The 12,645-nt window shown below is 40.5% G+C and overlaps 2 protein-coding genes and 2 long non-coding RNA genes across 7 annotated transcripts; 2 read left to right on the top strand and 2 right to left on the bottom strand.

Annotated features, from left to right (window-relative positions):
- Window positions 1-13: 13 nt before the first annotated feature.
- AT3G24870 (Helicase/SANT-associated, DNA binding protein) lies at window positions 14-10,768 on the top strand (the record flags this gene model as incomplete). 4 transcript variants are annotated; one of them, NM_113399.7, is made up of 22 exons in its annotated part: window positions 14-413; window positions 1,115-1,294; window positions 1,403-1,457; window positions 1,551-1,648; window positions 1,725-3,087; window positions 3,196-3,315; window positions 3,524-3,727; window positions 4,045-4,233; window positions 4,330-4,410; window positions 4,527-4,584; window positions 4,659-5,176; window positions 5,276-5,329; window positions 5,654-5,699; window positions 5,921-6,117; window positions 6,196-6,249; window positions 6,334-6,414; window positions 6,623-6,760; window positions 6,846-6,962; window positions 7,537-7,637; window positions 7,723-7,917; window positions 8,033-8,411; window positions 8,661-10,768. In NM_113399.7, the coding sequence occupies exons 2-22, from the start codon at window positions 1,155-1,157 to the stop codon at window positions 10,194-10,196; spliced, it is 5,724 nt and encodes a 1,907-aa protein (NP_189131.5). In that variant the 5' UTR covers window positions 14-413; window positions 1,115-1,154. The 4 variants fall into 4 exon arrangements, with proteins under 4 accessions (NP_189131.5, NP_001326449.1, NP_001326448.1 ...); NM_001338716.1 differs by having other exon boundaries at window positions 385-413; window positions 4,665-5,176; window positions 8,661-10,196; NM_001338717.1 differs by lacking the exon at window positions 8,661-10,768 and adding an exon at window positions 8,542-8,579 and having other exon boundaries at window positions 385-413.
- AT3G04835 lies at window positions 10,287-10,503 on the bottom strand. The gene has a single exon (NR_141129.1). It is a non-coding gene; the product is annotated as an other RNA (long non-coding RNA).
- AT3G24860 (Homeodomain-like superfamily protein) lies at window positions 10,751-11,810 on the bottom strand. Its single transcript, NM_113398.2, has one exon. It carries the CDS (start codon window positions 11,789-11,791, stop codon window positions 10,859-10,861), a length of 933 nt encoding a protein of 310 aa, NP_189130.1. The 5' UTR covers window positions 11,792-11,810; the 3' UTR covers window positions 10,751-10,858.
- On the top strand, window positions 10,937-11,174 carry AT3G04825. The gene has a single exon (NR_141128.1). It is a non-coding gene; the product is annotated as an other RNA (long non-coding RNA).
- Window positions 11,811-12,645: the final 835 nt, after the last annotated feature.

Genomic DNA, 12,645 nt, shown 5'->3' with positions numbered 1-12,645 from the left:
GGCCTTGTTTGGTCAAAATCTCAGGCCCAGAATTCGGAGAGAGAGAGAGAGAGTCGCATACTGCGTCGAGGAGAGAGAGAGAGAGAGAAAGAACGAAAAAAAAACATCAACGAGAACTCAATTTTTTTTTTTATCTCCCGAGAGGGAAACCAAAATTGAAAACGAAAAATAGCTGAATTAGGAATCAATCTCGCAACAAGCAAGCAATTTCCATGGATTCCTTGTTTTGGGAGGAGCTTCTTCTCTTCTACTCTCTGAGAAATTGATTCTCGTCTTTCGATTTGAAAGAAAAGCTTATAAGAATTTGGAAGCCCTAGGAGAGAGAAACTAATTTTAGAATTTGGTGATTTTGCCCGAGTTTTGTGCCCTAGCTTTTTGCCTTCGTTCTGTTCTGTTCTACGTTCAATTTCCAGGTTTAACTCTCTTCTCCTTCACTCTTCTATTCAAACCCTAGAGTCCAGCTTTGCTGGAGCTTCTGTGATTTTGAACCCAGTGCTTCTTTTATCAGGAATGTGAATTGTTTGCTGAAATTGTGTCTCTGTAGTTCTTTGTTTCTACTCGTTTAGCTTGGAAATGCTCAATACTTGATTCAAGAGTTCGTAGGCACGCCATTAAGTAGCTTAAGCTGATCATTTTCTAACTTTGGTTCCTAGTAATCGTTGTTAGTGTTGGATTAAGCTTCTAGAACCTCTCTGCCTTGAGGCAACATTTCATTTCTTTGGTATCTTAGAGTTCTATTCTATCTCTGTTATGCTGGAATACGTAGTTGTGAGCTTCTCGGGGATCAGAATGGTATTGGCGTTAGATATATAGAATTCTCAGTCAAATACTAGATTCTGGGGAGTTATCTTCACTTTGATGTTCCTTTGGATAGTGGCTAGAGTATATGAGTGAATGTTGTTTTACTTTTGACATCTTCTGAGCAGTTACATCTTGAATCTGATAAGCTACTCTATTATATGATATCATATGGTACTGCTTTTTGCATCATGAGAACATACATTTTACCAGTGTTATTTGTAGGTCCAACATTTAGGTGTAACTGATTCTAACTTCTGCAGTATGATCATTCGGAATGCTGTAAATACTGAAAGCTCTTGATATAATTTTTCAGTTAAGCTAGAATTCGAATTGATGGGGTATTCGACGTGGTGATGCATGGAAGCGTTTCAGGATATCTTCTAGTAAATGCTGAGGTTGATTCCATGGGAGGAGTTATCGATAGTGGAGGTGGTATTGGTGTTAAAACATCTCCGCGCCGAACAGCTATTGAGAAGGCTCAAGCGGAGCTAAGGTATTTCAGATTGAGACATCTTGATCTTCTGCAGTGTGTTTAAATGCTCTATAATTTCTACAGCTTTCTATTATTTCCAATGTGTAACAAAGATGCTTATTTCAACAGGCAAGAGTATGATGTTCGTGAGGAAAGGAGGAGAGAATTGGAGTTTCTAGAGAAAGTATGAATACCTATTTCCCTGTTCTATAATTGTTTTGTGTGTGTGTGTGTAAGAACTTATGATGACAAGCCTTTACTCTTCTATCTGCTTCAGGGCGGTAATCCCTTGGATTTCAAGTTTGGTATTGCAACTTCACATAGCGTCCAATCTACATCACTCACAGATCAGCAAGCAGAGCATTTTGTAAACAGGTACATTCGTGTTTGGTGTAGTTCCCACATTAATTTCATGGAATAACTCATCATTATTTGCCCATAACCCCCACAGTGAAGTCAAAGATAGTTTTGCCCTGACTGCCTCACCACATGGTGACTCGGTGGAGAGTAGCGGTAGACCTGGAGTTCCTACAATTTCTGAACCCAATACAGCAGATAATCTTTTACTGTTTGATTCTGAAAACAAGTCAGTTGAAGGGGAAAGAAATTTGAGACATCCTAATAGGCAAAACAGAACTTCTGAGTCAGAACGATCTTCCAAAGCACACACCAACCAGAATACCAAAGAAACAGAAGATTCTGCCATCTTTCGCCCGTATGCTCGGAGGAACAGATCGAAGATAAGTCGGGATCCAGCACGGTCAAGCTCTACGGATTTAGTTCAGAATCGTGGTGGTCTTGCAACGTCTATATCTATTCGCAGAGGATCAGTGGAAGGAAAGGGTTGCATTCCCGAAGCAGCCAATCAAAAGGATATGCATACAACTTCTGTATCTTGTCCAGTATTTGCAAATTCAAATGGTAATATCGTTCCGAAAAATAGAGTTTCCAGCAATTCGCTGAATACTAAGGTGGATGGTGAACCTGTTGTACGAGAGAGTACTGCTGGATCCAAGACTAGTCTATTGAAAGATGAAGCCGACATTTCGTATAGTAAAAGCTCTGCATATTTGCCAGTTGGAGAGTCTGGCCTTGCTGGGGAGAAGGCACAACTAGTTTCGACTGGTGGTTCTCCCAAAGCTGCAACAATAGCTGGCCAGAAAAATAGTTCTACCCAACTGAATGGCCTAAGAGATTCCACGGTAGAGGAAGAAAGCTTAACAAATAGAGGAGCTACAGGGACTAATGGGTTAGAGTCAGAGTCTTCTCATGCGAACAACGTAGAAGTAAATGTAGATAATGAAAGAGATCTTTATAAAGTGGACAAACTTGACTCTGATGAAATCTCTATGCAGAAGACTTTGAGAGTAGAGGGGTTACTAGATCAAACAGTTGGTGAAATGACCAAAACTAAGATTGAAGATGAGACAGGTCAATCTACCACCATTATCAGTGAGTGCATTCCTGAATGTGAAATGCAGATGAAATCGGTTAAAATTGAAAATCAAAGTCACAGAAGTACAGCTGAGATGCAAACTAAGGAGAAAAGTTCCGAGACTGAGAAAAGGCTTCAAGATGGGTTGGTTGTACTCGAAAATGACAGTAAAGTTGGTAGTATTTTATCTGAAAATCCTAGCAGCACGTTGTGCTCTGGAATTCCTCAGGCATCTGTAGACACAAGTTCTTGCACAGTTGGCAATAGTTTATTGTCAGGAACTGACATTGAAGCATTAAAACATCAGCCGAGCTCAGATGCAGTTATGTTAGATACTGTCAAGGAGGACGCTATTCTTGAGGAGGCCCGGATTATACAGGTTTTCTTTTTAATCTTGACTTGATGATTTTTAGCTATCTAGTTTTCGTAGAAGTTATGATGTTATGTACCTACTCATCTTTTTATGTATGACATAATACATTAACAGGCAAAGAAAAAAAGAATTGCCGAATTATCTTGTGGTACTGCACCAGTGGAGGTCCGTGAGAAATCTCAATGGGATTTTGTCCTCGAAGAAATGGCATGGCTGGCAAATGATTTTGCGCAGGTCTGGTCTAGTTAAATTATCTTTCTAACATAAATTCTATATATCTGCATGGAAAATGCTGCATTTTGTGGATTTTTGTTCTGTTTATTTACTACGGCGTCTGGTCATTCGTCTTCTTAAATGAGCTTGTCCACTTTTATGTTACTGGAACATTTTTCCGTGACTGTTCTAATTGCATTCTGTTACCTTTTTTCTTTTCATCTTCTAGGAGCGCCTTTGGAAAATGACTGCTGCCACACAAATTTGCCATCGAGTTGCTTTGACTTGTCAGTTGAGATTTGAGGAACGAAATCAGCACAGAAAGCTGAAAAAAATAGCTTCAGTCCTATCTTATGCTATTTTACAATTCTGGAGTTCTGTGGAGGCCGAGGTTCCTGGGGAGCTGGAGGAGACGAGCTTGGGAATTGTTAAGGTATTTGACTGTCTGACCTCTTTTATGGTTTTTGATGACAATGATGATCATATGGTTCTTTCCGTTTCTTTTAAATTAGAATTTATACATACACTCGTTGAATTCTGAGAACCATATTATTATGTTTGTGACTAGACTGCAAAACAACACAATTCTACTGATATTTCCTTCTTATGATTGAGAAGCCTGATCTTTCTTATTTGCTTGCATTGTCTTTGATAATTACCTTCAGGAGTCTCTGGTTCTGTCGCTCTTTATGTTATGATTTTTGTAAAACTTAATGGTATCAAACTAAATATTACCGTGGTTGTATGCAGGAGACCTGCCAAGAATCTAATTGTTTGAATGGCATAAGATGTTTAGCTGCGGGTGTCAAGGAATATGCAAGTAGATTTTTGAAGTACAACAACTCTTCCATCTCCTATCATTCAGCTGCACTGTCAACACCTGACAATATGTGCGACCCAGAAATATTGGATATATCTATGGTTGATCAGCTTACAGAAGTATGAATTTCTGAAAAGATTTTCCGCAGCCTCAGTTGAACACTATTGTTGTGGATAGTTCTACATTATTGCTAATTGAGCTTTATTACTGTACAGGCAAGCCTCTTTTATTCAGTTCCATCTGGTGCAATGGAGGTGTACCTTAAGTCCATTGAGTCGCATCTTACACGTTGTGAGGTATGTGAGATTGTTCTATGCTAGGAGCTCGCATATTGTAACCTTGATGGCGTATATTTTCCTGAGAATATATATCTGTTCTCCAAAGATATTTAACAGTATTTCTCTGTTCCCAGAAGTCTGGAAGTAGCATGCAGGAGGAGGTTGATACATCAGCCTATGATACTGCTGGAGGTATGCACAATTCTGGGTTGTTTGAGCTTCGCGGGTTGGTTAAATTTTTGCTAATTTTTTATCTCTAATTGTAGATATAGGATATAATGTTACTGCGTTCGATGAGGATGAAGGAGAAACAAGTACCTATTATCTTCCGGGAGCTTTCGAGTCTAGCAGATCATTTAATATAAGCCACAAAAAAAGGAAGAATCTGATGAAGTCTCATTCTGCCCGGTCATATGATCTTGGGGACGATTTACCATACGTCAACAACACAGGTGGCTCTAACTCATCAAGTTTGATAGTAAAAAGGCCTGACAGTAATATTAATGCCGGCTCAGTTCCGACAAGGCGAGTGCGCACTGCTTCCAGGCATAGGGTTGTGAGTCCTTTTGGGTGTGCTACTACTGGGAATTTACCAGTGCCCTCGAAGACAGATGCGTCTAGTGGGGATACTAGTTCTTTCCAGGATGAGTATAGTAGTTTGCATGGTGGATCGGCAGTCCAAAAAGGCACAGAGGTTGAGTCAAGTGTTAATTTTGAAAAGCTGTTACCTTATGACATGGCTGAAACCTCAGGAAAACCTAAAAAGAAAAAGAAGACTCATCAGGTAGTTAGAAATATCAGCATATCTCTTACTATTGCAGAAAATAGTTGCTATTAGTTTTAGTTGACATTGGATTGCAATTTTCAATTTCATTTGTTGCAGGGCTCCGCATATGACCAAACTTGGCATCTCAATCCGTCAGTCCATGTTGAACAGGTGAATTCATGATAAAATCCTAAGAATCAATTTGAACAAATGTTTAGGGAAAGGCGAGTTTAGGTGGTGTGAATTAATCAATATTATTGCTTGACTAGCGTGATAAAATAATTTTTGCCTCTTGCGTAACTGGTTTGATACTTGAGTCCTACTCTTTGGATTAAAAACAAAGTTATTTTTTGTTTCCATTTTAATCTTGAGGTGACTATTGACAGTTTCCCATTATTTGAAATGAGAACTTTAAGTTATATTGTTTGCAAATGTTTACCATTTAGTAGTAATTGACTTCTTAGAGAGGATTCTAATACATCCTTATTTTGGCAGAAGGACCACTGGAAGAAGCGACCAGAGAATAATTTCGATATGAATGGTACTATTTGCAAATTCATTTTTTACTTTGTGGTGCATTGTAGTTCTTCAGCGGCTGGGGGATCCTCAGCCTCTGCCTGTATAAATTAAACAATACTCCTAGAGGATATCATGTTTTAAGCAGCATTTATACGTACATCTTATCATTAACCACCAATTATACAACTAAAGCAATGGTTATCGTTTATAATTCTGTGACATATTTTAATTATTTTTTGTAAGGTCTGTATGGTCCTCATAGTGCAAAGAAGCAAAAGACCACCAAGCAATTGGTAGAGAATAATTTTGATATGGCTATTCCTCACACTGGATCGATTCCTTCTCCGGCTGCTTCCCAGATGAGCAATATGTCCAACCCCAACAAATCTATCAAATTTATTGGAGGTCGTGATAGGGGCAGAAAAATAAAAGGCCTGAAGGTATGCTCTTGAAGGTTTACTAACTCCATTCACTTTGTTTAAAGTATCTGTTTTAAACTAGAATTTTGTTTTTCTCAGATTTCTCCTGGTCAGCATGGTTCTGGAAATCCATGGTCACTATTTGAGGATCAGGTTTTTTATTCGTCATCTTTCATTAACATCGATGTACTGTTGGTTGCTTTATGAGTATCTAATTTATTTTTTCCTACCATATAGGCGCTTGTTGTCCTGGTGCATGATATGGGGCCTAACTGGGAGCTCATTAGTGATGCAATGAACAGCACTCTTAAAATTAAGGTAAGTGCCTGTTGTTTTGAAACATCTTGGGATTCTTTCTTTGGTACCTTTCGAACAGAGTGGCAGAGCTATACTTCAATAGTTTTTTTTTTTTTTCTATTCTAGTGAATGGTTGTGTTGGATATTGTTGTCCAGGTTATTGCTTTCTCGTATCAGTGAACAACTGGTATTTGTTACTGGCTGATTGATTTTTCCACTGTTTCTCCAGTATATATATCGCAATCCGACTGAGTGCAAGGACCGGCATAAGATTCTGATGGATAAAACTGCTGGTGATGGGGCTGATAGTGCAGAAGATTCAGGGAATTCTCAGTCTTATCCATCCACTTTGCCTGGCATACCAAAGGTTTTTCTATAGCTCTGAGATGGTGAACAAAGTGTCTTCTATGCTTAGACTAATTAAATGCCCTGGATATGTCTGTGATATTCAGGGAAGTGCGAGACAGTTGTTTCAACGACTGCAAGGGCCAATGGAGGAAGATACCCTGAAGTCTCATTTTGAGAAGATTTGTTTGATTGGGAAGAAATTACATTATAGAAAGACACAGGTTAGTTCACCTACTACTTTGTTACTGTTTCCAAGCTTGTAACCTAAAACTAGTGGATTTCTTTCTGCATTTTTTGGCTAGTCATAATTCAACTGTTGCCTGGAAATAGGGATAGTTCGTTGTGTATGTACTGTGTAGTATACTAGCATCAAGGAGATGATATGTTGGGTGATGGTAGTCCAAATTTTAGTTTTTGAGTCCCTTGTGGGCAGAATGCTAAAGGGTTCTTATAGTGCCAGAGAGTGTTATCGGGGTTTCTGTGGTTTCTTTTGTTCACGGAATTCAGTTTTCAAGTTGCACTGGAGCTGGTAAATGTTTTTGCTTATAGATATGGAATTTGAGAAGATAGGTTTGCTTAATTCAGTTTTTAATTTGCTTAATAAAGTTTATGGTATGAAAGGCATATCTCAATCACTCGACATACCAGGTCTGCATGTTTCTAAGTATAGCTGCAAATCTTAGCAAAGATTTGCTGAAGTCACATTGTAGTTTGAAGTATGAATCTACTAAGGACCTAAATCTGTTTTTTTGTTGCTGCTTTTGTATTTTTGCGACTGTTTCATCTATCTTCAAGAACGATGGTCGGGATCCCAAGCAAATAGTACCAGTTCACAATTCACAAGTCATGGCTCTCTCTCAAGTATTCCCGAATAATCTGAATGGAGGTGTTCTTACGTAAGTTCTGTTGTTTCCTTGTATTCACATACATCTTGACTTCTACTCTTGCAAATTCTAATATTTTGCTACTCTCCGGATGAAGGCCCCTTGATGTCTGTGACGCATCAACTTCAGGTCAAGATGTATTTTCACTTGAAAATCCAGGTCTTCCAATGTTGAATCAGGGAACGCCAGTGCTCCCTACTTCTGGAGCACATCCATCCACTCCTGGATCATCTGGTGTTGTTCTGAGCAACAATTTGCCAACCACATCTGGCCTACAGAGTGCTTCTGTCAGGTAGAGCTTTTACTGAATGATTTGTTTTGGTGAATGCACACGTCTGTGAATCTCCGCTCAATTTACTTGAGGGTTATTACTTCTTTTGATTGTTGATATATTTTTTTCTTTGTAGGGATGGTAGATTCAATGTTCCTAGAGGGTCTTTGCCACTTGATGAACAACACCGACTACAACAATTTAATCAAACGTTATCTGGTAGAAACCTGCAGCAGCCCTCCTTATCAACTCCTGCAGCTGTCTCAGGATCTGATCGTGGACATCGCATGGTTCCTGGTGGAAATGCTATGGGTGTAAGTGGAATGAACAGGAACACACCCATGTCAAGGCCTGGTTTTCAAGGGATGGCCTCAGCAGCAATGCCAAATACTGGTAATATGCATACCTCTGGCATGGTAGGAATTCCAAACACTGGAAATATTCATTCCGGAGGAGGAGCTTCTCAAGGAAACTCCATGATCAGGCCTCGTGAAGCTGTGCAGCATATGATGCGGGTAAGCTACTTGGATTTTTTTACTGCTACGCTAATTATTACACTTCGTTTTACGATTTCTCACATGTGGGAACTTAACTATCTATTTCTTACTTCACTACCTGGACTTATTTATCTCGCTCTTTGTTTAGTTTGTAGACGTTCAGCGCTTCTAATTTTTGTCAACCGCTGGTCGATTGTCATTTTGAAACTCGTTGACAACATTACGAACTCTACAATGGTGATAAAAACTGATATTCATGAGTTTCAGATGCAGGCTGCTCAAGGGAACAGTCCGGGGATCCCAGCTTTCAGTAATTTGAGTTCTGGATTTACCAACCAGACAACTCCTGTTCAGGCGTACCCAGGCCATCTTTCCCAGCAGCATCAGATGTCACCGCAGTCACATGTGCTTGGCAACTCGCATCATCCTCATCTCCAGAGCCCAAGTCAAGCCACTGGGGCACAGCAGGAAGCATTTGCTATCCGTCAAAGACAAATTCACCAGAGGTATTTGCAGCAACAGCAACAGCAGTTTCCAGCATCTGGTTCTATGATGCCACATGTACAACAACCTCAGGGCTCTTCTGTTTCTTCTTCTTCACAAAACAGTCCTCAGACTCAACCACCTGTTTCGCCCCAGCCATTATCCATGCCCCCGGTGTCGCCCTCTCCTAATATTAATGCTATGGCACAACAGAAACCTCAAAAATCTCAGTTGGCGCTTCATGGTTTGGGTAGGAGTCCTCAGTCTGGTACTTCTGGAGTGAACAATCAAGCTGGAAAACAAAGGCAGCGACAACTTCAGCAGTCTGCAAGACAGCATCCACACCAGCGGCAGCCAACACAAGGTCAACAGCTGAATAAACAACTGAAGGGGATGGGTAGAGGCAACATGATCCATCAGAACATCACTGTCGATCAGTCACACCTGAATGGCCTTACCATGCCCCAAGGAAATCAAGCTACCGAAAAAGGAGAGATAGCGGTTTCAGTTAGGCCTGATCAGCAGTCTAGTGTGGGGACTACCACGAGCACGGATCTGCAGTCTAAACCATTTGTTTCTCCCTTGTCTTCAAATCATTCACAGCAACTGCCAAAATCATTCCCTGGTGCTTTGTCTCCATCCCCTCAACAACAGATGCAATTACATTCAGACAATAGCATCCAAGGCCAGAGCTCACCTGCGACCCCATGTAATATTTTATCCACCTCTAGCCTGTCAATTGCACCAGCGGTTGCACCTTCTAACCATCAGCATTTGTTGATACACCAAAAGCAGCGCAATCAAGTGCAATCAACAGCTCAGAGAGTTGTTCAACATAATCATCTAGGGAACTCTGAGTTATCAAAGAAGTCCCAAGCTGAATGTATGCCACGTGTTCCACAGTCTGTAACCAATACCACCCAAACTGCTAGTATGGGTACGACCAAGGGTATGCCTCAAGCGAGTAATGATTTGAAAAACATAAAAGCAGTTGGTTCTACTGCGGTGCCTGCTTTGGAACCTCCATCTTGTGTTGCTTCTGTGCAAAGCACTGCTTCGAAAGTAGTAAACAATTCCAATACAGATTCAGCAGGAAATGATCCAGTATCAACACCGAACCAAGGACTAGCTCAAAAGCACGGGATCAAGGGCGTTACACAGAGACAACAACAGTCTCTACCTTCAGAAGAAAAGAGACCGAAATTGCCAGAGAAGCCGACTGTACAAAATCAGAAACACCTTGCTTCTGAGGAGCAGCCTCATTTAGAAGAAGCACAAGAATTATCATCTTCCAAGCCTCCTGATACAAAAGTGGAATGAGAGGCATGACAGATGAACCTAGAACCTTGAGTAGCTGTAGATCCTGCAAAGCTTAACGCTGGCCCTTACCGACAACAACCCTGTACAGGAACCCAAACTGGTTTGTGTCCTCCACCTTCAGAGTCGGGTCTCTTTTTGGCATTAACATCTTGAAGCTGCTGGTGGTCTTTGGATTTGGCTGAGAGTATAACATAACAAACTCTACAGATTGTGGAGTTTGCAGATTTGGTAAGGCCAGAGGGAGATCAATAGGGAAGAAGTTGGTGGATAGGATAAAATTCATGCAGGTCTTTTTGCCTCTTTTGATGAACACAAAGAGAAGAAGGTATATCATAATGTAAATTACCCACTTGCATCATAGAGAAGTAGTCTCTTCTTCTTCCCATCTTTTGGTTTGGGAGAGAGTAGAAACAGTTTATAATGTTTTGTATAGAAGTCTCTACTCCTCCATCCTTGTGGCATATACTTAGGGCCCTTTTTTAACCTTTTCCTCTAACTTATTCTCTTGTAGGTTTAGGTTAATTTGATGAATGTATCATTGTTCTTTTATGGTTAAAAAAAAAGTTCACTTCACTCCCATAAACATTAGCTTACATAGTGCATTTCTTCAAATCCGTTACCTATGTTACAAATCTAAAAGCAACAATGACTAAATCTCTACGTTAGAAAGAATCAAAAGCATTGTTGATAAATTGAAGAAGCTGAGTTTGAGAACTCTGAATCAAATTGATTCTACGAATCTCCATTTCCTTACGAAGTCTCACAGTCTCTTTAGCAAACTCAATCTTCTTCTTCTCCATTACCATTACTCTCTCAGCAAACGCCCTAATCTCCGCTGCAACGGCTCGCATTCCTTTCCTCCGCCTCTCACCACCGTCTCCATCGTTCCTCTTCCTCTTCGATGATCTCTCTTTTTGTCCCCATGACAACAATCCTCCACCAACTCCAGCAAATCTGTTAACAGTTCCAGGTCTTCTCAATATGTAATTAATACTCCTCGATTTGCTCTGTCTCTCATCTTCTTCTTCCTCTTCTTCGTAGTTATTGTTATCCTCTTCTTCATCTTCTTCTTCGTCGTCTACGTAGCGATTATTCGAATTAGGAGGAAGACGAGTGAGAGGACGAGCTGAGATCGGAGCAGGATTTGAAGAATCCAATTCCTCCATTTGATTATAGAAAGGCCAAATTGAGATAGGTCCCATACTCTGTCTCTCAGATCGGAATCTTTTACGCATCTTCTCGATCTTATGCCTACACTGTGTAGATGTCCGTTCAACGCCGGAACGAGATGAGGCAGCAACGGCGATCTCTTCCCAGTGAGTTGATTTTAGAGGACCACGACCAATTGCGAACCATTTCTCTTTGTATGATTCGATTAAGAGGAGGGTCTCGTCTTGAGTCCAGAGAACAGGTTGGGTTTTTCTGGCGACGGCGGAGGTTGATGCGGCTAAAGCTACGACGGTGGTGTGCGGTGGTGGAGAGGATGGATTCGTGGGTTGAGGAGGAGAGGGTGGTTGTTTCTGATGCGGCGGAGTAGCGGCAGAATTAGGGTTTGAATCAGAGGGAGGAGAGGAGGTCGGCGAAGGCGTCGCCATGGTTTAGTGTAACAATGTTAATTGGTGCTTCGGATTTTGTCAGTTTAACTCCAACTCGGATCTTTGGGCTTTTTTTGTCTTCTTGTTGATTTTTTAAATTTTGGGCCCAACAAAAATTTACTAGACCAACCCACTTAGAGGAAGTAAAAATTTACTTCTCTTTTTTTACTCAGAGGAAGTAAAAAGTATCGGAGGAACAAAAGAGATAAACTCATGCAGAACTCCTTTACTTATTCAACACAATAGTCTAACTTGTAGGGATTCATTGAAGAGAAATTGACTAATTCTTCCTAACAACTGACAAGTAGAACAAGGAGAAGCAACTTTTCTCCATGAAACAAACCAAGAGTTTGAGGTGATGCCTTAGCATTCTTCGAAACAATCAATCACTTCAGCATATTTGGTGAGCAAGTTTATACCCGAGAGAAAGCCCAAATATGTTTACTGGGTTTATATTCAGATAGTCTTAGCTAAAGTCGATCTAATCACTTCACCATATGTTTTTTTGTTATTCTGTATCAGATCATCTAGAAAGGATTGTGTTCTTCCCGCGACGAAAAATTCCCTGGAGGCTTCGATAAAGATGGTCTTGCTTTTGCTGCAAACAGCAAAACAGCTTATGTGGTCAGCCACTACTGCAGTTATCTCTGTTTTTCAACCAGCCTTCCAAGTTGTGCCTAGGCAAACCTGCGTTGATGAGATCCTCCTCTCATTTTCTCTCTAATCGTTTCTCATCCTCTTCACTGCAATTTCCTCCTTCTTCCATCAACGGCTGCTAAGTGAGCAAAACGAACAAAAAATTTAGTTGGAATATGACAAGAGATGAGCGTGATGTCTCTCACATGTAATATATA

Source organism: Arabidopsis thaliana, chromosome 3 (genome assembly GCF_000001735.4).
Source record: "Arabidopsis thaliana chromosome 3, partial sequence".
In the NCBI taxonomy this organism is placed as follows: domain Eukaryota; kingdom Viridiplantae; phylum Streptophyta; class Magnoliopsida; order Brassicales; family Brassicaceae; genus Arabidopsis; species Arabidopsis thaliana.
This window is presented reverse-complemented; position numbering and strand designations above follow the sequence as displayed.